Source organism: Poecilia reticulata, linkage group LG3 (genome assembly GCF_000633615.1).
Source record: "Poecilia reticulata strain Guanapo linkage group LG3, Guppy_female_1.0+MT, whole genome shotgun sequence".
NCBI lineage: Eukaryota > Metazoa > Chordata > Actinopteri > Cyprinodontiformes > Poeciliidae > Poecilia > Poecilia reticulata.
Window position 1 is genome coordinate 6,313,935 of NC_024333.1, and position 25,721 is coordinate 6,339,655.

General features: G+C 39.9%; 1 protein-coding gene across 2 annotated transcripts in view; it reads right to left on the reverse strand.

Annotated features, from left to right (window-relative positions):
- The window catches only part of atosa (atos homolog A), a 40,068-nt gene extending 14,568 nt beyond the window's left edge, over nucleotides 1-25,500 (reverse strand). The window contains exon 1 of one of the 2 annotated variants that reach the window (XM_008404768.2): nucleotides 24,241-25,500. In XM_008404768.2, the coding sequence (XP_008402990.1) occupies nucleotides 24,241-24,271 (31 nt within the window). In that variant the 5' untranslated portion in view covers nucleotides 24,272-25,500. The remainder of the gene's footprint in view (nucleotides 1-24,240) is intronic. The other variant, XM_008404767.2, reaches the window with a different exon arrangement.
- Between the last annotated feature and the right edge of the window lie 221 nt (nucleotides 25,501-25,721).

The following is a 25,721-nucleotide window of genomic DNA, read 5'->3' on the forward strand; positions in this document are numbered from 1 at the left end:
GGCATTACAAAAAAAAAAGAAAAAAGAAAAAAAGAAATCACTTAGCAACTACAGACATCCACCCGTATTTTGTTTTTGCTCAGATGGATGGGGTCATTTGACTGAACGAATCCTGTTTGGGGAAGGGGTGTAGAGGAAGGCAGAGCATGACACAACTTTTCCAGTTTGTCCGCCGTAAAGGGAACATATTTTAAGGGCTTTCTGTCAGCTGAGCCGTGGGGAGAAGCCACACTTCAGCTCTTCTCTTACACAGAGAGAGAACAAAAAGGCACAAGAACAAGCAGAACTGATAATGACTTAATTCATGCTCATCGGATGACATTCACAAAACCACATATAAGCGGAGACGAGAGGACAGAATAAAGGAGGGTGTGCTACACCTCCCTGCTGCTGTAATGTGGGTGGGACAGAATGAAGCGTTCTCTGGCGAAGAAGGTTCGGTTCCTCCGCAACTTTGTTGGTCAGCAAATGTTTACTTTCACAGACTGCAGACTCGTGATGTTTTGCAGCTCCGTGACTGTGCGCATTAAAAGTTAAACATGAGAAATTAAATGCCGGCTGGAATAGTTCGTACCATGACTGGCTCTGATGGGGACTTTTGGTTGGAGAATTAAAAAACAAAAACAAAGATTGTTTTCCTAATGAGTTAAAGAAGCATACCCTCAGCATCACCTGGCTAAAAACACTCTTCAGTGTAGATGCAAGTGAAGATTACTCAGAGTCAGCCATTTTCAGCATGAGTAAGGCGTTTCAGAGAAGCTCAGAGGTATTACTGAGCTACTGTAACGGAGCTCAGCTAAAACTCATTTGAGATTTTTTTTAGCTGAAATGACATAGTTAAAACTATGTTGCCTAAGGAGTTCTAGAAGTTCTAGTTCTAGGAGTTCTAGTTCACATATTTACAGACAAAATGCAAAATGTAAATTTTTTGTGTAATTTTGGCTTAGTTATTGCTCTGTTTGTTCTCTCAGAAAATTACCTTATCTTTTAGCCTGCATACAATTGATCGATTACTAAATTAGTTAATGATTATTTCATTAATTAATAAATTTTTATTAATCCGATTAATTGTTTCTGCCCTGCATTAATGTTGTTAATCCTTCTTAAAATTGGGTGCTCTTAGACTAAATGCTTATAAAACCAAAGGTCAACTCTCAGCATCAACATTTGATCAGTTTATATATATAAATATAATAAAACCCTGCTATGTCCATTATAATTGATGCATAGATCCCGGGTTAGTATTTTGACAATTATGGGGACTGTTTTTACATGTCACTTCCTTCACTCCTCCAGAGGAAACTCCCTGAATCCCAGAGGAGGTCAGGTGATTCACAGCAGCACAGAAGAAAAAAAAGAAGAAAATCACAGCTTTCTCTCTCTTGACAGCACACTGATGTGCAGAGGCTCCCTGCTTGTAACCTTGAAGCTTCTAAATATTTGATTCAGTGTCAACCTGAAGTAAAATGCAGATGGAAACTATTTTTTTTGATTAACATCCCATGTCCGCACAAGGACAGAGGTGAAGAAGACACACACACATACACACACTCCATAAGAGCTGGGCTTGCTAAACCAGAATCTCCCTCAGCTGGCTCTGCAGAAGTGTGTACGAGTATCGCTCTCAGTCAGTCAGTCACGCACATCCCTCCAAGGGAACTCCTCCTACATGGCTCTGGGCTGCTGCTGCATGTGGAAAGAGACGGTCCGATACAAAACGTGAAGGAAGGAGGGGATGGGGGAGGATGAGGGCGGTGAAGGCGTCTGTTAGCCAGCTGCAGGCTAAATAAACGCAGGAGGAGAGAGAGACAGAGAGAGAGACAGAGAAAGACAGAGAGAGAGATGGGCTATATCCTGAGACAATCCCCCTTTTCTTCATGAGCTGAAATCATAAAGGTCCGAACAAAAGAGCCAGAAAACAGCAGCAGGAGTGCTGGATACTGTATATGACAACGGTCAACATTCAAGGTCACAGTATACATCGTATTTACACGCACACCGGATATAGTGTGCTCTAACACTGTTATAAACAACTACAGTTTCATGCCCTCATGTTAGAGAAAAAGCTCCTGCTCCACAGATTCAGTTTAAAGGTAACATTGTGATGGAGGCTGGGTCAAAGGAACAGGAAGTTGGTGGAGTAAGTTAGTTTGAGGGCGTTTTGACACCAGATAGTTGGGTAGACTGGGTTTGATTGGGGACCAAAATTGCAACAAACTAACTGAAAAACCTCTTAACTTCCTCACCTGTGGTGGCGCTGCACCAAGAACCACAGAAGGAAATGGCACAAAAACCTCAGAAGGAGAAATGAGCACAACTTCCTTTATACAATGTAAACAAAGATGGAGTTGCATCAGTGAAGGATTTCTCTTTTGTCTTCGGCAAAAGACCACAAGTCATTTAGGTTCTTGCCTTTGTTTTGGTTGTATTTGCCCAGCATGCTTTGTGCTATAGTCCGTTTCTTGCTTTTGGAGAAGTCTCTGTTCCATTTCGCATTCACGTATGAGTTTGAGCTGCGCCAAAATTCATTTTAATCGAAAAGAGACGTAGGTTTTTAGACGGCCCAGAGTTCAATTGTGTATTTACACCTCCAAAAACAAACCGGACTTTCTCAGCAAAAACTAGAGTTTGATTAAAACGAGCTAAACAGGACTGGTGTGAATGCACTCTAAGAAGACTGGAGGAAACTAAGGCTAGCAGACAGCCTCTGAGGGCTGGTATGCAAACCATATCCTCTGACGAAAACATATACAGAGCCTCAATTCATATGTCCACCCCGGGTGTCGGATTGCTTAGCAAGCAATACATACACCTGCTGTAGGTCACATGGCAAAGCCACACATATGTACTCCCATCAACCAGCACATCAGTGACAAATAATACCATCAAAGGAAAATTAAAAAAAGAAACATACAATGAAACGCACACATGCAGTGGTGGACAAAGGCCTACTGATGCTGGTTTTACTTAAGGGGCCCGGGACGCTCAGATCAGAGCTGTCATTCATTAAGGCATTGTGCCTGTGAAGAGCATTCCTATGTGGCCTACATACTCCCAACACAAAAGAACTGTCTCAATAAGATTTAAAGGAGATCGTGATGCAGAACAGCACAACAAAGCCAAGATGGAGGAAATCTGCATTTCTGCTTTACCCACTACCAAGAAGTGTAATTTCTCTGCACTTTTACATTGTTGAATAAAGATTAACACTTGTAATTTATCGCGGGCTTTGCAGCAGGCTTGCTACTGCATGATTTAGTCCAAGTAATTAACCAGCTAATCACAGGTACAAAACTCTGGTATTAATGCGTGTCATACATTGGGTAACAGGCCAGGTTAATACTCTGGTATCTCATTATTGGACCATTTTGATCTGCTACTTAGTACATCTGAGGGTTCTGAAGATCAGTCGGCTGAGCACACATGTGCACGGTCGTCCAGGCGCCTCCCTCTGCGTCCTTGAGCTATAAGATCAGCACAGAGTCATGTGGGATGGAAAAAGGCCTCCAGGGCAAGAGCAGAGAGGTCAGTCTTGATGGCTAAACAAGCTCTTTCTTCAAAGTAAACATGCCGACATTCATGTTTACATAATTCTTCCCTGCTAAGAACTATTAGATGGCAAATAAAAAAAGTCTGACATGTTAGTGTTTAGGCTGTTAATGATATTCTCAGTCTTACATAATGCACTTGTGTTGATGTACGGTAAGATAGCAGTGCCACATTTGACACAGTGGGTCATAATGTGGCTGTACAGAACATTTTTCAGAGGAAGGAACAGCTGTAGGCTTTTGTAAATCAGATAGATGGACAGATTCTAGTTTATTCATGTTAATGAATCTTCCTCAAAAACTGAAGTTGGTTACGGAGTTCCACAGAGTCCGATGCTTGGACCACTTCTGTTTCCATATTTCCAGTGTTATTATGAGTGATGACAGACTACACCAATAAAATACTTTATAAGCAGATGTTAAAACGTGTAAAAGTTTTCCTACTCCTGAATTTGGACAAGATATGAACTACTGTTTGTGGTTCTGAACCAAAAACAGTAGTTTTTGGTTCAGACCAATGGAATACCATTGGTCAGAGGGGAAAAACCTTGTGAGTTATTTCTGAATAGTTTCAGAACATCTTTGAACTCTTACAAAGAATTTTCAAAAATTGTTTTCTGTCAATACAATATTTCCAAAATTAGGAACATCAAACTGTACCATTGTCCAGTTGATAATGGTACGGAATTAGGAACATCATGTTCTTCCAAGTTTTGAAGTTCCAAATGACCAAGCGCCATCTTGTTTTGACCAACTGATATGCCACTAACAAAGAGCTTAGAAACACCAGAGTTTATCAAGTGTAACGAATACCTTTTCCTAAAGGTATACGTTACACTTGATAAACTCTCGGAAGTTTATCAAGTGTTCTCGGAAGTTTATCAACTGTTGGAGGGCTGGCTGTACCAATTGCCTTTTCTATCATTCTCCTGAAGTTACAGTTGAGAACCATGCCTTTCATGATTCTCAATTCCAACACCATCAGTGTTTGTGTCATTTCCTGTTCTCTCAAACTGTAGATCCAATTTCCTGGTTTCCCTCTATAGACAACATTTTATTTAGTGGCCTGAAATTTATTTGTCTGAACATAGTTTTGAGTTTGAATTAAGGCCATTTGTTTTTAGTTAAAATAGTGGTGACATTTGTTATGATCTGGCATTGTAGGAATAAAGTCAAGTGAACTAAACTGTGTGCTGTACACATACTTGTGACGAGATCCTTGAACAAGCCAGCGATTATGTTTCACTGAATGCATGTAGCTGGGATATGTTTTTACACTAAATATCAGGGAGTGCTGTTGCTTTAACAGAGAGACAGATGGGAAGACAGAAGGAGGTGATCGAGTCACACACATTCAGATATGATGACCCATTAATCCCCGCACTGTGGCCACACAATCACTGCCTGTTCTCCTCTTTCTATGGCAAAGGCCTGCTGTATTCTCCACACATACAAATGTTCTCTTACACACTCTGGCAGCTAATTTGAATGCAGTATAAGTATCCATATGGCTACCACTCCCATCTCCCTTTGTCCTATGTTCAGACAGGACAAAGTGCTCTTAGTTATTTGAACAGCATTATGTTTTAATAATGATTGCTATCAATATTCAACAATGATCCTTGCTTTAATGAAAAATCTGCATTAATCAGCTTTGATAATAAAATGTCAGAATGACAAACACTACATAGACCTACAAATGCTTTGTTTCACCCATATGACTGGCCTAAAAATATTAAGCCCTCAGATCAGAAACAAATAGGTCAAACATCACATTTTTGATGAGGCCAGACAACAGACACATTTACAAACTGTTAAAAATCATCTATTGCCAAGACTAAGTTCAACATGTTTGAGATCATCGCCCCTTTAGAACACAACTGCGCTCACATTTCAATCATCTAACCCAAACACTTCCCTCTGACGAAAGAACAAATTGTTCAGGATGTTCATAATCTAGAAACCACCAAGGCTCAACTCTATCATGAACTGGGACATGCAGGAATACCAGGAGCATGCGTTTTAATATTGCTGTGGACTGCAGTGGTCTAATGTTACTGAAGAAATGGTTTCTGGTCAAACAAGAGTGAGCTGTCGGTCACAATGACTAAATAAGCTCAGAGGAGTCAAATGATTCATTTCCACTGAGAGGTATCGTACAGGTCGCTACACTATTTTGTAGGTTTCCAATGTAGAAGTAGGCTACACAACCCCTACCGCATAGATTACCCATGGATCCAATTCAATTCAATTCAGATTTGTATTCCAAATGAACCATGAGAAAAAAATGTAAAATTGGTTTTACAGCAAGAATAAAAAAGACAAAGTGCCAATAAAAAGACAAGGGTTAAAAAATAAAACAAAAATAAAAAAAAGAAACATACCTGAAGGACATGAAACACAAATCAATGCATAATGGGAAGAGTACAGCAGTGTATGTCATTATCGATTGACAGGGGTTGCAAACACTAAATCAGGTGCGAGGCCCCCTACCTTGTCCTGCATTAAAAAGAGATATTGCTGTAGGAACAAAGGAGTGCTTGTACCTGTTGCTTTTTATACTTGGGAGTCTGAGCCTGATGCCAGAAAGCAGAAACTGGAACTCAGCATGTAAAGGATGAGAAGTGTCAGCAATAATGGCTTTAGTTTTCCTAATGATGTGTTTTTTACACCCTACCATTATCCACTGGACAATGGTACAGTACGATTAGGTTGGAGCTACAGGCGTCAGTCAACATGGACAGAAAAAACTCACTGCTTCTGTCCAGAATGAGACATACTAGTGTGTCACGTTTGTCATCTTACTAGTATGACGCAATGTGAAGTGTTTGGGTTTAAGCCCGCCCGTCCAATGAGATTCCACCTGGCAATTGAAATGCTCTCCTGAATACTATAAAATTGCATACCACATCAACCTCTGCTGTACCGCTTGATGGAAACGAGGCAAATCTGAGGTTGTCCACTGTACCAACTGTCAAGTTTGGGGGTGGTAGCATCGTTTTGAGCCTGTATGCATAATTTGGAGCCTGTATGGGATTAAGAAAACTCAAAATTAATCTGAGAGTATATCAAAGTGTATGTCAAGTTCTCATTAGAACTACATATACTTTATTTTTATTCTTCTTAGTCAATGTTCAAAATTAATGTTTCCTGTTGTTGTCACTTTGTTACTTAAGCAGATTGGTTCCTTAAAAGCAAACAGGAAGCAGACCCAGTGGTTTCAAAAGGGAGACAGGAAATCTGATGTTTCTACTTAGTTATTTATTACTACTTATTCCTGTATAAATTTAAATCAATTTGAGAACTACTACCACAGCTCGACCAGTCTTTATCTAAAGCACATATTTCTAACAGTAAAATCAATTTTAACAGCCAAAGGGAAGCCATATTATGTATTTTAGGAGTTACATGCTGATGTGCTTTGCTATACTGTACCCCAACTAGCTGAGAAACAAGATAATGAATAACTCACCACATCAATAGATGAGCTCCACTTGAGCAATACATTAATACTTTAACTGCTCTGGTGAGACTTAGTCAATTTTTTTTTTGAGATGATTAAATAATTAAACTGAGAACAAATAGCTGCAACTTATTTTCTTAGGAAAGAGTGCTTTACAGACTTAAAATGTCAACTTTGTTTTGAAGATCTTTTGAGGTCCTAAGCTGATATGAATAGGACATTTGATTTCTTGGGGCAGCCTGCAGGCTTTAGATAACCAGTGAGCTGAAAGGCTGCGTATTAAAGCAATCTCCAGGCAGCAGTCTGCTGGGCTCGATGAGGAGTGTCAACCTGACACACACACACATGCACACGCACATTGACATCGGCTGTCTTTGAACAGAACCAACATTTGTGAAGGTTGCTGCAAATTTGGCATTATGACTAAATCTGGTGACAGATGATCTTAATGCAACTCTAAATAAAAGGTGGCCTTTTTTGGGTAGATTTCAATTCATACCTCTATGGCAAAAATCACAATTTAATCATTTATGGTACACAGCAGGGTTTCCCCCAGTGTATTATAAGAACTGGCGGCCCGCCATGCTTTACTTGCCCCGCCGCCAGGCTAAGCGTTGCTTGTTTACGTTTCTAGGAAGAAGAAAAAAAAAAAATATATATATATATTTTTTATTTATTTATTTATTTTTTTTAAGTCGGACTGCAAGCATCTCTTTTGCTCTTAGCATTTCACTAGCATTTTTTTGTTTATTCCTATTTATACATTTTTTCCTAAAGGATAGGTTTATAATAGATAGGTTTATAGCTGCATTTAAACCCGACAGTGCGGACTAATCACACAGCTGGCCCCTCTGTGCTTTGCCTCGCACGCTGCCGCATCTCAGCGGGATTGCGTGCGTCTCCTTTCACTCAAACTAGACACAGGCTGACCTGTATGGATATTTACATAAACCTACTGTGAGGAATTATGATCCTTTGGAGAACTCTAGGTAAGAGTTTAAAACCAGCCGCGTTAGCTCTGGTTGCGCAGCTCAATGCGAACCGTAGGAATAACTCATAGCGAATTCAGAGATCGAGTTGTGGAGTGGTGAGAATGATTTGTCTTTGTAAACGAAGAATTATATGCGGCGTTTACATCTCAACAGCTGTCCAGCGTGTGGCTCTGTGTTTGTCTTCCCTGTAAAGTTTATGTCTGTGGTTCCGGTTGGCCGGAGAGTTTGCGGATAACAAGCAGCGCTAACCTCATCATGCAAGTTCAGCCCGGTGAGGAGCTTTCGTGCTCTCCTTAGAGTCACGCATCACACCGATTTTATATTATTTTATTATTATTTTTAGTATTATTTTTCTGGTTACACGATGCATCAAATCATATCAAATACGTTGTCTACTTGAGTTAATGCGCGCGGCCAAACGGAGATATGAGAAACTCGTCCCATAAACTCGACCAACCAGAATAGTTTCTGTGACGATTAAACGAAATGAAAGAGTTACTAAAACCACATTAGCAGCATTGAATTAAATCTCCTGTTTGTTGCGCGTACCCATTGCTGCATAGTGCAGCAAATTACCTCATCATGCAGGGCCGGTACAAGGCTGTATGAGGCCTTGAGCAGACTTTGACTTAGCAGCCCCTCTTGTTGCTAAAACATCAGCACCTCTAACAACTTTTGTGTTAGATTTAGTGAAAAATGGCAGAAGGGAGTAGTTTAATTGGCCAGCCTAAAAAGCAATAAGTTATAATTGCAGTTTACTAATTTGTATTTGTAAATTCAAAGATTAAACTCACAGCAACAGATTGTTGCTATGGTAACAAAACAATCTAACTACGAATATTGTTCTTTGAAGTTTTACAAAGTAACCTTGCCAGCTCCTTAAAATCTTGCTTCTAAATGTTAAACAATTTAAAATCTTTTAATTTATGTATGCCTAAACAATTGAATCAAATTTAACAGCATTGATAATCTCAATAAACAAGTTTTACATTTATGCATCTGTGGTCTGTTTTAAAATATTAGTGTTTATGGGGCCCTTGAAGACCTTGGGGGCCTGATGGAGCCACTGACTTAATTTGGATTAAACAGAAGTGCAAATTTGTTGTTTTTTGTCTAGTTGTGGGTTTAAATAGCATTTCACTGGAGATGTATTCCCGTAATTACACAGTAATACTTTTACATTTCCTGTCAACTTAACATCTTTTAATACAAAAACATGGTGGACCGCCGGTGGACCACCTCGACGCCCCGACCACCGGGCTTAGCAAGTTTCCTGGGGGAAACTCTGCACAGTATTTGTCTATTAGCGCATTTTTCTGTGTAACTTCACTCGAAAATATTCACCGAAAATTCACCTACTTTCACACAGAGCATATCTAAAATAGTCAAAAGAAAATGTCCTTAGCAAGCTGAAATACTAAGGTGCCATTTTACTTGACATACTATTGGTTGGCACCTGGGGCGGGCCAATCCAAGAGTGGCATTGATCTTCTCTGATCGTCTCTACCACCAAGATCAAATATAGGAAAAAACGTGGATGTTTTGGTTTCTGCTGTTGTGCCAAGACCGTTTACACTGAGCACATTAATGCATATTAATCTGGCGTTTGACCTATTCAAATAGACAGTCATAAGTGTTCTTAGAGGGGATATCCAGGATTGACTCAATGTAGTTACTCAGTGGCAGTTGTGGTAATGCTAAATGTCCTTTCTACAGCCCCCAGTGAAATAAGTATGTTAACAAGTTTGTGGCTCCCATTTTCTGCAGTGCACCGTTCCCCTGATTTCACAGTATATGTTGTTACAATTAAATGTTACCTAAATACCTTCCAGCAAGACAAGTTAACAAAGGATGAATACTGTTCCTATAATGCAGAAAATTTTATCAGTGTAAAACTATAAAAAAATTGTTGAAAACACAAGTTACTTCCTAATGTGCTGACCCTGAAGAGGCTTAATGCATGGTGCTGTTATTAAAATCAAACTCTTTCATATGCAGGATCAAAGTTTTTCCTGAAGCACAGCCCAGACAACTAATTTACTATTCCACAGAGACGCTAAAATTCACCCCAAGGCAGGGCGTTGGACTGTTCCTCAATTGAGTTAGTCTGTAAGGGAAATGGTGCCTCCAGAGCCTGATGCAGTCTTCTGCTATCAATTAAATGTCTCCAATCCACTGAAACATTAAAGCTTTTAAAAAAGTACATGTTCTCCACTCAGTGTCTTCAGCATCTTAAGCACTTTGCTACCAAGAGTTTTCTGTAGTCTTTGTGGTCTCTTTTCCATACCTAATCCTTGTCTTTTTACTTTGTATTGTGATTGTTTTTGCTCAGTTCTTATGTTATTATAGTTGTGACAATTTTTTATATAATCTATTAGTCATATTTGGTTGTTTATAAAATATTCAACTAGACTTTCCCTCATAAGACCATGAAAGCACCTTTAAAGGTATTCAAATGCACTAATGGCCAAGCAGGTGTAAGCATGATGAGTAAGCGTATCTGCCACCATGTGAAATGTCTTTTTTGCTTTGTGGTCAGCTCTGCAGCAAGACAAGAGTATTTTCAGACCCCAGATGGTCCTCAGGGCCAACTGGATTCAAATGATGTCATCTCAGATAACTAATGCATAATAACTCCATCTGGAACAAAAAAACAAAACAAAAAAAAAACCAAGTACAGAGACAAATGTCCATTCTTTGTACAAATGCAGGTACTCAGCGCACTAACATGCTCACTCCTGCAACATATTTTGCTCTGAAATCAATTATCCACAATCATAACGCCAGCATTCCAAACTTGCAATGGTTAGGCAACCCTAGAGGATGTTTATCAACTACAGACTAACTCTCAGAAATAGGATTTGCATTTTTTTCCACAGCCAGTTACTCTGTATGGAATGTTAAGAAATGCACCAATGACATTGGTCATTGACCAAGTCTCAAGTTGAGTCTCAAGTCTCAACTGACTTGAGATTTTTTTTTTAGCCTTGCCTGCCTATTTCAATTTTAACTGATTAACATTTTTTCTCCACATAAGTAAGTCGATGTGTGACAAGTTATTTGATAACATTAGTAGTTTTGAATCGAACAAAGAATGAAGAAATTGCTATTGTTATGTAAATACGTCAAAATCTTTTGTCACTAACAATTGTCTAAGTTTTTTTTTTTTTTTATCATAAAACTCAAAAATAATGTGCTGGTTGGGATGTTTATAGACCAAAATAGGCAGTTGTTCCTTGTTTTTTTATGAATTTAATTAAAAGGGGCAAAATTATTATTTTTTTGTTTAGTATTTGTCTCCGTTACATAAGAAGCCAATGACACAAGTCTGACTTATTGTTAACTTTTAGAGTTGAATGCTTTTAGAGAAGTACTTCTGTCAAAGATTAGCTTGTTCCCCAAACTGTGTTGAGAAGCTGACAGATCTAATCTGTCAGGAATCTGACAAGACCACAAACATGTCTGAATCTGACAAGACCACAACATGTCTCTTTAGAAAGCTTTAGCTTTTGTTGTCAGCGACAGTCCTACGACTACGAGAGCTTTGTGTTCTGAACTTAATGTGTTGGAAAATGTGTTCAGACAGGCGAGCAATCCCCTCTAGATTGGATAACTGGATTTATGTTAATTAGGTAGATCTGATCCTTTTTATACATTAAGCAGATGGTCATCAGCGAATAAGGCTTGAGCTAGTTACCGGTACAAAGGCATGATGTTCCTACAGTTCAAGAAGATGCCAGAAAAATTGTTGGAGTGAGTTTTCTTCAGCTGTATGAAGCGCATTCCATGATATAAAGCTACACACTGCCCATCAGCTGGCTTAACAACACATGCTATATATTTTCCTTTGTTAGACAAAACAAATTTGCCTGTTTGGAATTAGAGTTAGGATTTGAAAATGTCTATAAAATTTTACAGGTTTTATTTCTTACATTTACTTATTAATACATGTTAGGGCAAAACAATATTACAAAAGAAATTGCAATGGTGACATGAAGGGTTTTTCTTGAGTCCATCCATAGCATTTTGGACACCTGAGATGTGGAAAATTATTGTGAGTGACACCGAGTATGTTATTGACATGTAAAATGTTTGTCATTTAGAAGATATCAGTCAACGATTATTGCACTGTAAGGTTTTCTTTACATGTAATTGATAGTGGTCCACTGCCACAGCAAAATAAAAACTACCACACCTTCAGAATGTATATTTGTGAACTTATACTAACCATAACCAATTGATCGGAACGATAAGGCATTGAGGATATATTTGCAATATATTGTGCAGCACAAGTACTATTTATATCCATTATTTTAACTGTAATGATATTGCCTGTTTTGATTAAAGGTAATAAGATCATGTTGGAACTGATATATGTCAAGTCATAGTTATTATATAATCATGTTATTATCGTGGTTCATGCCTAATTACAATTAATCTTGAGCAATGCAATATCAACAAACAGCAGCACATTCTATTTCAGTTTTCAAAAAGTTGCTAGGAATGGTGAAACAGATACATGACATCACTATTCACACTCTCCTTTTGATGGATCAACGACGGACGGCTGACCAGGGAAGAAAGGGCGGATGAATGAGTTACCATGGCAACAGGGACGATGCGTTTCAAACATTCCCGTCAGGATGATTGAAGTGTGTCTGCGTGTGGGAACGAGCTCTCCTTTCTAGAATTTGCTTGTGGATGTGACAAGAGTTTCAACTTGACATTCTTCCAAGACAATTGAAGCTCCTGCTCGTGAATACGAGTGGGTAGTAATGTGTATGCCGTCGCCACACCAGTCTGTTCCATACCATGTCTTCGCTCTGTGTACAATTACTGGTCTGTTCATCTGTTTACGCAACCATGCCCATCGTGTGTGTCTTGAGTGGCATCTGTGTGTTCATGGCACTCTTTATTACAACACTGCTTTTGTTCTCAGTCTTGGGTAGAGCAGGGGAGAAGTTTGCTGGTAACTTTAAAACACAAGGAGAGGGTCAGCTAGGGTTTTCGGTCACCTTTCCTGTTATTGTCTACCTTGTTGTTATGGGACTTCTACTGGAAATGATTGTAAAGTTTGCCAGGAAAACAGTTTCTGCCAGAGACTGTAAGGGTTGGTAATGAGCAATAGTTTGCCAATAAACTTAGTGTGTCAGCAACGACTCAAGTGTTTAAGAGATCCACGTAAAATTTTTATTTCCCTTCTCATGGGTAGTTAAATGCTATTTCAAAACTCTGAACTCTGTGACACGTGTGTGTGTGCGTGTCCCACACCCCCATTTTTAAAAACACAAAGGGAGCAGATTCACAGCACACATAGCAACAAGCCCTGATAGGATGAGGGGGTGATACAGTTCCAGCTGAGGAGAACCCCTCTTCTGTTTCAGCTTTCATTAAACTCCCGGTAGACGCAGAAAAATACTCGACTCAGACTGTCACACCACCCTGACCCTTCTTCCACTCCTATTATCTCAAGTGAAAAACAGAACAGTTATTTGCTAGCTGAGAAACTCACATTTACTAAAGTCAAAAAAGCTCTTAAGCTTTTAAGAGAATTGTTTAAAAAAAAAAAAGAAAGGAAAAGGAATCCTAGGGGAGCTTAAGTTTTGGATTTCACAACACATTATCAAAACCTATTTATGAAGTAGAGCTTCTTAGTTGAATCATGTTTCCTGACCCCCTTACAATTGTCTGTGGATACAAACCAGGGCTGCAAAGTGTGACTAATTTGTGATCAAAAATCTGCGAAGTGCAACAGTTTTTTTTTTCTTTTGCTCTGTTGCAGCTAGCATCTTGCATGTCTTTTTCTGCTTAAAGACAGAAGTATTGTTCTCAGAGTCACTGTTGAAATAATCAAATACTAGAATCAGACATTTGTTCCCTTATCTACTTTGATTGGTGATCCACAGGTCAAATCCTGAGCAATGAATCCATTCATTTTTCAAGTTTTTAAATAAAGCAAAACAAAGAACTCCCATCATTTTGCCAGATTACAAATGCCTAAGTCAACAGAACTCATATTAATGAACCTTTTCACAGTTATGTTATGACAGATAAAGAAATTTTGTTGTAATTTCTTAATTTTTTGTTCAATTTATTGATTTGCTCAGACAGCAAAACTGACAACTTTTTCTACATGACACTGTTTAAAGATCATCTACTGTCTAAAGATGGTGAATTCGCTTTATACCCAACATACCTACAAGAAAAGCCCCTGGTGTTGGAGTTTATCAAGCAATCCTCAGTTTGTTTTCCCCCATAAGATAATGTCATTCAAACTTTCACAATAAGCCCTAAAACATGTTCTGAACATCAAATCTCACATTTTGAAGTTCTTGGCTTGTCTCTGCTGTAATTAGCTGAAATATTTCATATAATAACTAGAATGTGAAATTTCAATTATGATGCAGTTGTAGTAAAATGCCAGCAGATCTCTCTTACGGTGATGCTTTACACTAAAACTGCTGCTAAAGTTTTCATTTAAATACAGAAATGATTCACACTTTCTACAGCTTTTGCTTTATGTAACATTTCGTAACGTCACTTAGGGTTTAAATTTCAAACGTACTCAATTTGAAACTCACAGTCATTGCATAAAATTCACAATGCTTTCTCACAGTATTGTTCATGCTCCACATGATGAAAGCAGCAGTAACAATGGCAGTTTGTCAGAGTTAGGCAACAGTGTTTCTCAGAGCGCTATACCAGACTGCAGGATTTTCCCCACCACACAACAGCAGATTTCAGGTATTAGCAGGCAGTTGAACGCAAAGTCCGATAAACTCGGCTGAAACTGACTTTCTGATCCGATGGCAGGCGACAACGTGTCGACTAGCTACTGACCCCCCCCCCCAGTCCTGCTGTACAACTCTGGCTTAAGGAGTGAGATTCAGTTTCCTCTCTTCATCTTCAACAACCATAGCAACTGTAGTCCTTGAGTAGGGTACTTAAATCCCTGATTATTCAAATGAGTCGCTCAGAGGCTAAACACTCCAGACTGGTTTCAGTGATCAGCTTCCAGGTGCAACATAAAGCAAAGGAATGTTCAGAAGATAAGGACTACGTCTGATAAAATGTTCCCAAAACAAGAGACAGGCCTAGCCCTGGAGCAAGGGCCGGTATGGTAAAGTGGGGGCTACAACATACAACACAGACTAGTGAGGTTCGCCTGTCCTCCCCTCTCATCTATCCTGAAATACTGGTAACATTATCTTCAAAGCATTGTTATGCCTCCCACTTTGCTTCCTTTTCTTTCTTTTCATATACATTTCAACCCCCCCTCCCATAAAAAAAACCCTTGTTATTCAGCTAAGAGCGGTCCTTTGCAAAGTCAGACTAATGCAAGTTATATAACCGAAACCACAACGGAGAGTGGAGTAAGTAAGGGAGTACTCGACAAGATGGGTTATATGGGAATTGCTGAGCCCCAGATTATTAAAAAAAGAAAACAAAAAAAGGTAAACATTCGTACTGAAACATGTAAACCAGCACACATTTGTCAATAGGAAGCGGAGAGGCTATTTTGAAAGCAGCTGAGTGCTGGTGACTGCAGGACAGTGGGGCAGTAGGACAACCCCTCTCTGTAATCAGAGCCACCCTCTCATGCAAGTGCCTTTGACCCATCCACAGCTGCAGCTGCCAACTTCTTGCAAGGGGAGTCGGACCTGAGCAACCCGAGCAGCACCGGCTCCAAACGTTGAGTGAAAAAGTGTCAGCTGTGTCAGATTCAAGATGGATTTAATGCAGCCAGAGGTTGAGAATCAGAGCACTGGTTTCTATACTTGAAAACCTTCTCAGTCTTTTTGAGTGTTTTTATAGAACTTTAAAAAAAAACAAACACAAAAATGTAACCCGATATGTTTTGAACAAAAAATGCTTTTATTTATAATCGTTATTCTCTTTTTTGATGTAAGAAGCTTGTCAACTTGTCTGTAGGGACTACAGATGAAAGCTAGCCTTTACAGCTAACTTGTTGTTCCTTTTAAAATAAACAACTCTATCCAATTGTTAGTTTGCTATGGCATACAAAATCAATAACTCATCAATCTTACAATTTTATCCCAAAATTAAAACTCTGACAATGCATAAGCACAGATAAGTTGCATAGATAACTTTATTAGTTGTTGCCAAGTAAAGAAAACTAAGGGATTTTCAGCATCGGTGAGAACGCAGGAAGTACTAAAGGCACCAGAATCTTCTAGAAAGGAAACCATCTTCGTGTCATCTGTTCATTCAGGCTGCTACCACAGGGAGTTAGGCATCAGCAGATAACAGGAAGCTGAACATATTGCATCAACATTGCTCTATTTCATCCCCTTCAACCAGTCAATTCTTTCCGTCACTCAACCTGTTTTTGCATAAAGTTGTACAAGGTCTCTGTCTGAAACGTGGTGCTAAAATGTCTCCTTTCCCATATGCTAGTGGGTTTCACTGTATTTGTAGATTTTCAGAGCTACAGATTAAAACAACTAATACTTAGGGTTGTTTTTTAAGGAAATAGTAATTTTATTTCACTAAAAATATGTTGTGGTTTTCATTTATTTATCCAAAAGACATTTATGTTATGTACACTATGAGCAGGCCAGAGCTTTGCAATAATCACAGACTGGACTTTGGCCACATAATCAAATCACTCAATCCATGTTTGTCTAAACATAACAAAAGCTAATCTACACTAGGGCTGCAACTAATGATTATTTCAGTAATCGATTATCCTAAATCGATTCATCGGATCAAAATTTGATACATTCTAGAGGTGAGGTTATTAAACTACCTGATTCACTATTAGGACTGGTTGTTGGAACAAAAGGGATAAAACGAGACAATGGAGAGAAGGAAAGGGGATAGATGTGATGAGTGTGAAATGAACTTAACCCCACATTGCTGTTAATAAGCAATGTGCTTAACACTGCTACAATGTGCCCCGAAGGAGCTCTCTGTTAACTCAGACTGTGTGTGTGTGAGTGTGCGTGTGCGTGTGTGGTTAATCACCACCAACAATAGTTTGCACCACAGATGAACTTCTTTAGTCGATTGATTTTTCCTTCCACCACAACTTCCTTTACAGGAACGTTTGAATTTTATTTTCACATTTGAAGAATGAGTTAATGCAAAACCTCTACGTCTCTCTACTAATATGGAGCATAGGCACAGATAAGAGATTTGTGTGAGCCTGATTAAAAAGCTGCTTGCGTAACAGCCTGTGTGCTGAAAGATTTGTGGTGTGTCTGGTAGAAGACCTTCAAACCTGAAAGAATTCAACCGTTTTCATAGTCAATCTTCTGTCGTGTCTATTTTAAGACTAATAGCTTGTAGTGAAATACCAATGGATGTTTTAAAATAATTTTTCATGCAAAACACTGTTGATAGCTTGTAAAAGAAAAAGATAAAATGTAAAAATGTACTTGTAAAGCACTTTGAAATGGGTTGCTGCTGAAATGTGCTATACAAATAAAATTTGATTGATTGATTGATTTGATAGACCTGAGCTCAAAGTCCAAATAATTAAAAGATGTAAAACACATTTGTCAAACAGGGCTGATATTAGGCCTGTAACAATAAGCAATAAGTCAACTGGTTGCATGATAAATTAAAACAAGCTCAATAATTTCCATCTCTATGATTTATCATTTCTCTTTTTTTTCCTCTCTCTTTTTACCAAAAACGTATTCAGTCTGGTAATTTGGTCTCAACTAGCTCCTTTTTGATGGACAATTTTGTTTATAGACTTCATAATTGATTTTGTTTTTTCTGTTGTTTTGTTTATATATTTTCAATATTTAAAATTTCTCACTGTTCCGGTGTTAAATGTTCATTAGAATTTAAAGTTTATTGAGGTTTGAGATTGTAATCCTGTATTAAAATGCCATTACCATCATACCTGTATTAAAATGCCATTACCATCATACTACTTGAAAATGGTTTCAAAATGGCAATGACTTCTGGGACAATTCATGTCCAGCAAAATTTGTTACCAGGCCTAAGTGGAAATTATTCCCGAGTGAAATAGAATTCTATTAAGTAAAGAAATCCATCTTCAGGATTAATGAGATGTTTAGAAATACAATCAAAGGGTAAAACAAAGACTGGCATGAGCCATGCAAAAAAAAAAAAAAAAGTTTTTTATGAAAGTATGGCGGCTACTCATTTTTGTTTCTTTTAAAAAATAATCCTGAAATCCTAGTTTAACTGCAGAGTTGTCAATAACCAACTCCTCTCTTACACAGAGTGGGAATTCACCCTTTGGCCTCAATATAAAAGTCAATTCCAGAATAGCTCCTCCAGTCTTCTCCGTTGCTATAAATCACTTTGTGTTTTTTTTTGGTTTTTTGGCGTGAACCAAATTACATATATGGGTGAGGCTTTAATAAAAAGTCAGCCTAGAGGGATGACAAATTTGTCACATGGCAATTCTGATCCTCTTGTTTTGGATATGGAAAGTTAATCCAGCTGAGCTGTGGTTCTTACAGCTGTTGTATAGATATTATCTGTGGTGGAGGTGTGAAGTGCTGAGCTGTAACAGCAGCTGAGGCCTCTTTGATGTGACACAGAGGAGATGCAAAACGAAAGGGGAGGGGACGGAGGTGGAAACTGTAAAACCAGGAAATCATCAATAGTTTTGTGGAGAATACTGACATTTTTGTTAAATATGCATCTATATCTCTGAACATCACTAAGGAAAAGAAAAAAAACACAATTAAGCTGTCCAAATGTCCAAACAATTTACAAGCTTGAGCTCCTGTATTCCCATCTACAGTGTGCTTTCAGATCAAACTGTACCAGGCCTCCAGAATTTACAGCTTAACGGCAATCTTGTTATGTCACATCAGGGATTAAAAGTAGGAGTGGGAGGATGGATCGAGCTCAGAGGATACCTGCACCTGATTATTCATGGAGACGTAGAACCTACATATGGAATGCATAGCTTCTTAACGCTTAAAGCTTCAAGAAAAGTTACGTTTTGCCCCATCCATTTCAATTTTTTTTATGCTCAATGAAAACAACAACAACAACAAAAAAACAGGTGGCTATCAAAAGAAGCCAAACCTGGTCAAAAATAAAGACACAAAAAAACTGAAATGCAGACATGATCCACACCAAGAAAAATCCCCATGCACAGATGGCTCTTCCTGTTCCTGCGGGGCTCGCTGCTGGTTGGTTGGGAGGAGCCACGGTGGGCAGGGAGGATGTAAAAAGGCGATTACGTCACTCGGTGCACTTTTGGCAGAAGAAATATGATCCAACAGCCCGGGACCAAGTCTGGGCCGTACTATTTCCGCATCCATAACAGTGAGCGGTAATAATAAATAGCTGCAGTGCTCCTATCATAATTTCAGTGACCTTTAAGAAACCGCTCTGGCATCACTATACCAGGACGACTGGGTGCCAAACCACATCCAGCTGGAAAAGGGACCTTCTTAAAGTCAAGCCTTGCAGGACTGCTTAGTCGGCAGTTCTTTTCATCGCGAGAGGCAGGTCTGATTCTGCCCCATGTAATTGCTGTGATTAGAACTAAAAGGGACAGCGTGAACAGAGGGGTCGATGACGGTTATAACATGCAGATGGGATCCAACTGTGATCGGTGCGGAGCGGAGGGGAACACCTGTTGTGGCCGAGAAGAGGCAAACACAATGGAAGGAGACTGGTCAGGTGGAAAAGAGCTAAAATAAAATCGGCCATCTGCTCCGTGTTATACAGCACCTTCCAAAGTATTCACACCCTCAAATCATGTCAGTATTTCGGCACTCGTCCAGATATTTTTATTGGGATTTTTACGCGGAAGGCCAAAATAAAGCAGCGTGTAATGGTAAGGGGAAACGATGGGATACTTTGAAAAGTGTGTGGAGAGTTCCTATTTAACACATTTTACTCTGATGATCCTAAATAAAACCCCAGAGCTTTCAGAGGTCAGCTGTAAGTCTGTCACCCAAATAAATTTTGCTAGTCGACAAGCTTTCCCAGAAGTTATGGCGATAAGCTACAATACTGTTGTTTTGAGACCATTTTCAAGTCATGTAGAGGTAATGACAAGTACGCCCTCTCAAGGCTCAATGAACTTTCATTTTAAATGAACACTTAACACTAGGACAGGAAGACATTTTAAATATTCAAAATGAGGAAAGTTTTGTGGTGGCCAAACTACAACTAAAAGAAGGTCTTAGTGGATGTTAATCGGTTGGAACTAATTTTAATCTAATAAACCATTTATCGACAACCAGTTGTAAATCGATTGATTGTTTGCATCCCTTCTGCGTACATCGGATCCCTTGTATCTTGGATCAACAAAGACAAGTAATTGTTTAAAACAATCTAAAACTTTAGACAAGACTGAAATTGAGTATTTTGGTTCATATGCAAAACTCAGTGGTTAAAAACTGATCCTGGTCTTGCCATGAAACATGGAGGTGGAAATATTGATTGCTGTTATGGTCAGAGTTGGAGGAAAACCTGTTGCAAAGACTTAAGCTTGGGCTGAAGGCTTCATCTTGTAGCAGCACACTGACCCTAATCATATGCCAAAGCTAAAGTCACATCATAAAAACACAAATACTGTCACCACAGCAACAATATGCACCAATAACACAACAACATTCTGTTCAAATGCAAAAAATCCAACTGTTGTTGAGTATTAACAATGTGTAACGAGATTCCACTTGACATGCATTGTGATAAACAGCTTGCTGGATGGAATCTCAATCAAGTAGATGTGCCTCTGAACACAGGAGACATCCTCATTAGACACTGGAACCACCTAAGCTAACTCCTTTCAGTGCAACAAACGAAGATCACTTCAACCACTTGTATCCAGGCTCCTGTTCTTCTGGTCATGATCCAGATCTGGGCCACTTTTTTCCCCACAGACAGGACAAAAGCCACACTGATCCTATTGAATCCTTAGCTCAACCACAAGTCCCACCCACAGTTATGAAAATTATTTATACAACAGGGAGAATTTGAGGTAATGTGGCAAAATGTGAACAAGTTCAAAAGATGGGAATACTTTTGTTAGTCACTGTGTGTACTTCTGATCAAAGCATAACAATTTTACATGTGAGCAGCTGAGACATATGCATCTCAGTTAGGGAGGGTGGGTGGATTTGAGGACTTTACAACAGGAAGCACTGCTATACAAATAAAGTTACAGAGAGCAGAAACAGAACACTGAGGCATGCCAGCTGACTGATTCTCCAACGTGACTCGTGATGAGATCCCCTCTGTATATAGGTTTAAAGCATGACATAATAACACAACAGAAACAAAGTCACAATTAATGTAAATCATCAGTTGTTTCCGGCACATTTCCCAGCCATGAATGTCTGTGTTGGTGAAGGACCACAGTCAAGCACAAACAGCGCGTTTTATATTGTAAACTGTTCTGGAGTGGTTTTGAATCGTGCTCCGTGTGGAAACGGCGCACTGAAAATATCTCTTTGTGGATACAAGTAAAGCCTTATTTAAACTCACTTTAGCTAAAACGAACAAATAAAATAAAATGTGTCAAAACAAAAATACCACGAGGCATGTTTTCTCCAACTGGTGGAAAACAGGACCAGAAGTTTTCTGTAGCTGCTCTTTATGAGACTTGTAAAAGCTGCCAGTGGATGGTTCAGCGGTACAGCAGCGATCTGTTGCACACTTACTCTGTGCCAGACTCACTTTCTCCACACACACTGTCCTGACTCATAACTAAACTCACAGAAAAACAAGGGGATCAGATGACTCTGGTTAGGCCCCTGAGCACAACATAAGTGCCGTTTTTACTCCCTTTACAACAAAAGAATGGTTCACCAGATGCTCCGAAGTGACGCTACATAAACTCCCTTATAGGACTTCCTGTTGGCAAAAGCTGTCATTAAGACTTTGAGGTCCAAATTATGATTAGTACCCTTTTTAATGTTACAGTAAAAGATTTGGTTTATGTTGTTGATGTCTTCTAAAACAATAACTAAACCTTTGAAAATGGGTGTTTGTTTTTTTAATTTATTTTCTTACTAGAGAAAAAAAAAATCACAAACAAGCATAAATTCAGAGTGGCTTTACTAAACTATCATGGGGCTAGCTTATTTAGGTCGCCACCAAAATAGCACATATTTATTCTTCCCACAGTACAGCAATAGTAGTGAAAAAGACCAAATCAGCAAAAAAAAGTGTACCACTTTATATTTGACTCTGGTCACTTCCAGTATTTAACTGAGTAAAGGAGACCTGAAATGCAAAAGCTGACTAACTACTTTATTGATGACCTTGTCACCCACCCACATCCTCCTGATGGCTTTTCACACCCAGCTGATCACGAGTTCAGACCCTTTCTCGCATTTACATGCTGGGTTTGCATGTCTGGACTTGTCTAGCTCTCTCCTTCAGAGTTAACCTAGCTCAGGCCTGCTAACCTGACTGCTGGGTGTTCAGCTTGACCTTCCAGGCTACTGAACAAAGAGCCCTGCAGTCCCTCTCTCTCAGGATGCAGGGAAAACAGAAGACGATAAATATCTGGGCAATAGGCAATCTGCTTATCAGCGCCAAAGAAATAGTACAGCACGTTCAAAGGAACAATAGGACAACAGTGACTCCCTGACCAACAAGGACTTATACGTGTGAAGCAGATTCTGCAGAAACAGGTTTAGAAGATTTGCGGATGGCAGCGAGAGCCAGCTAGTTAATAAACCTTGAAGGGCGACGAAAAGATAAAATGCAGATAATGAGTCTTGGCAGCCACTGGAAAACTGTGTTTTATTCATCCAAAAAAAGAAAAGAAAATTGGCATCGTAAAGAGGCTTTAGCATCTTACATTAGCAATTAGCATAATAATGTGGTTAGCATTACTAAATGTAAACAGTCTCTGGGTGTGCCTTCTGAGGAACAGGGTTACTTATTTTAACTCAGAATTTTATTTCATTTTTTTAAATGGCGCTGATTTTATTTTAAACACCTCACTCATATTGAATTTAGCGAGTGAGTTTGTGAGTTTTCCCTGCAGCTAAAACTAGCCTGTGTAGCACGTTACATTCACTTATGGAAAAAAAAAAAAAAAAAGTTGCTTTATTGTATGCAGTTTCCAACCAGTCAAGCTGAAAACCTTTGGTGACAATTCGTCTGTGCTCTCCAGTCTCAGATCCCCAGTTCAATCTCCTCTCTAGTTCAAGGTAGGAATGTTCACATGACCTGTGAATTAACAGCCAGGTTGTTTTTGATGGGAGTATGCTTTGCTGCATTGTTAGGCTATAATTAAACTATACTGTGGCTCTCCCTGAGCCACCAACCTTGGCCTGTCACATCCCACTGCCGCCTGTCTGAGTCAGTGTTTCCATATAAAGGATACCATAAAGCTGGCCAAAGAAAAAAACCATGGGTTAAAAAAATCCAGAACCCACCTGAGGGGGGTGGAGGTGATGGGGGATGGGGGACAAGATTACTGTGTGTTTTAGAGTCTCATTATCAGCAAAGGAAGAGCAACCTAGCAGCAGTTTCATAACACATGTAAACACACAGTCAATTGTTGATTGACTGCAGTTAATCTGATCATGACCACACAACACTGGTCCTTCACTGGCTTTCTAATATGGTGCAACTCTGTTGTGGACTAACCCAAGTCGCCAGAACATGTGACAACACATAACCAAGCAGTTAATAAATAGCTTAGGTTGTTAAATCCCAATAAGTTCCACAAAAAAAAAGTATCAGTAATTGTGTCAGAGCAAAGATTTTGGCACTTAGATCCCATTGCATATTCATGCCCTGACATAATTAGTGCAATTACACTGAAACAAACAAGGCTGTCTCCTCTGTTCCTGTTTAAGTCTTGGTGCAGACACAGCAAAGCTATAAACAGGTTGCAGAGCATAAGGCAGGAGCCTTATTTCCACAACAGGGTGGGTGTCAGGAACATTCTGCAGCAGGCATACTGTCAACCACGAGCTACTGGAGGGAAGTGTATTATGTGGCAGGAGAGCAGCAGAGAAGGTTGTGGATGAAGTAAAAAAAATAAAATAAAATAAAAATAGGGAAAGGGAAACAGCTGACACTGGAGTGTATGCACATCCTCATCTACTCAGGTCAGGTTTTGTAAATTCATGTAACCAGCCAGACCAGCTGTTACATAATTCTTGTCCTCTCTCTTGGGGGTTGGAGGGGGGAAATGGGTACAGTCAGTCATGTAAAGCTGGTTATACACACAGCTTGCCCACACAGAGATGTGCCTGTATACGTGTGTGTGTGTGTGTGTTTCAGCTTGCTCACATACCTCGCTCGGGCTTCATGTTGTCCAGTGTCATCTGGTTGACTTCAGGGTCGTCTTTCTGTGTCACGCACAGGCTTTGACAGCAACACGACGGTGCCTGGAACCCCCCACCCCCCAAACAGCTCCCCTTGAAAAAAAAAAAAAAAAAAGAGCCCCTCTGGCCCCAGAGACCTGCTGTATAAGCTAAGCGACGATATCAGCTGTAAAGCCTGCGTGTCAGTGCCAACTGCCCCCCCCACCCCTATCCAACAACAAAGCCTCGCTTTGTTAGCATGCTCCTGTACGCTTCCATCGAGTCGCACTGTATTGTCCAACTCACACAAAGACAGCTGATACTCGGAGCGTTGGGCAAACGAGTTGTCAAGCTGCTTGCTAGCGAGTAACCAATCTGTGAACTAGTAATCCAACTAGCAAGCTGGCTCCTCTCTCAGCTCGTCTCGGATTCCGCCACCTGAATCATAGTTAAGTCGGGATTCATTTCGCAGTCCCCCCCACAGCTTGTGTAACGTTGATACCACCGCTACGGAGGCTTGCTAACTCAGCAGTGCAGCTAGCACCGCAGAAAACTCGACCAACTAACCTTTTCGTTAATGTTGGTTCACCGTCCAAACATCTCAGCTCCTATAGCGTAGCTCAGCCCATCTACAAACGGTCTCTGTATGGGGTTTTTTTTCCATTCGGAGGGGGGAGCTACGGCAATACAAATTTTAGCCTATCATTATAGTCACAAAATGACAAAATGTTGTCAAACGAATTTGGTCCGCTTTCGAGGTCGACCCTTCGCCATTTACTTCTCGCTGGAAACGCCACCTGCGCTGACTTCCTTTGTGGTCTTCATTAAAACTTTTGCAAACCGACAACAACAAACAACCCGACTCCGACCGAACGCTTCAGTGACGACGGCAACGTCTGCCGCGAGCCCGCGCCAAGCAGCTCTCTGTATTTCAACGCGAGCTGGGTCACCAGACTCCTGCGCGAGACAACTATCTGATAATATTCAGGCGAAATGCGGATTAAAGGAACAGTGAGTCCTGCTAGTCGTGATGCTACTGTCTGCCTCCGCCGCCTCACTTCCCTCCCTACTGCTTGTCAAAACAGATCAGCGCAGCTCCAGTCACGTGTCCCAACAACAGCCCCGCTCGTCACTTCCCTCCGGGGCCCAGCCTGAACTTGCAGTCATGGCAACCGCCAACTTAGAACTGGTACCAAAACTTCTCCGGGAAGACCCACGGCGTTTGATGTGAGCAGATATTCACGAATAAATGCCACGAAGCGAATGTTTTTTTAAACGTCCGTGACATCAGTGACAGTTGGAGTCTCATTGCTGTAACTCATAACAAAAACAGATGGACTACTCTCTGTAAGCTGATTGGTCAGTCCAATTCGGTGCGCGTTCACGTGCTCACGTGAAGCTTCATCTTTTTCCATTGTGAACATTTTGTTCTGGATTCTTAAGGCTGAGGTGTCCAGCAGGCGCAGATGTC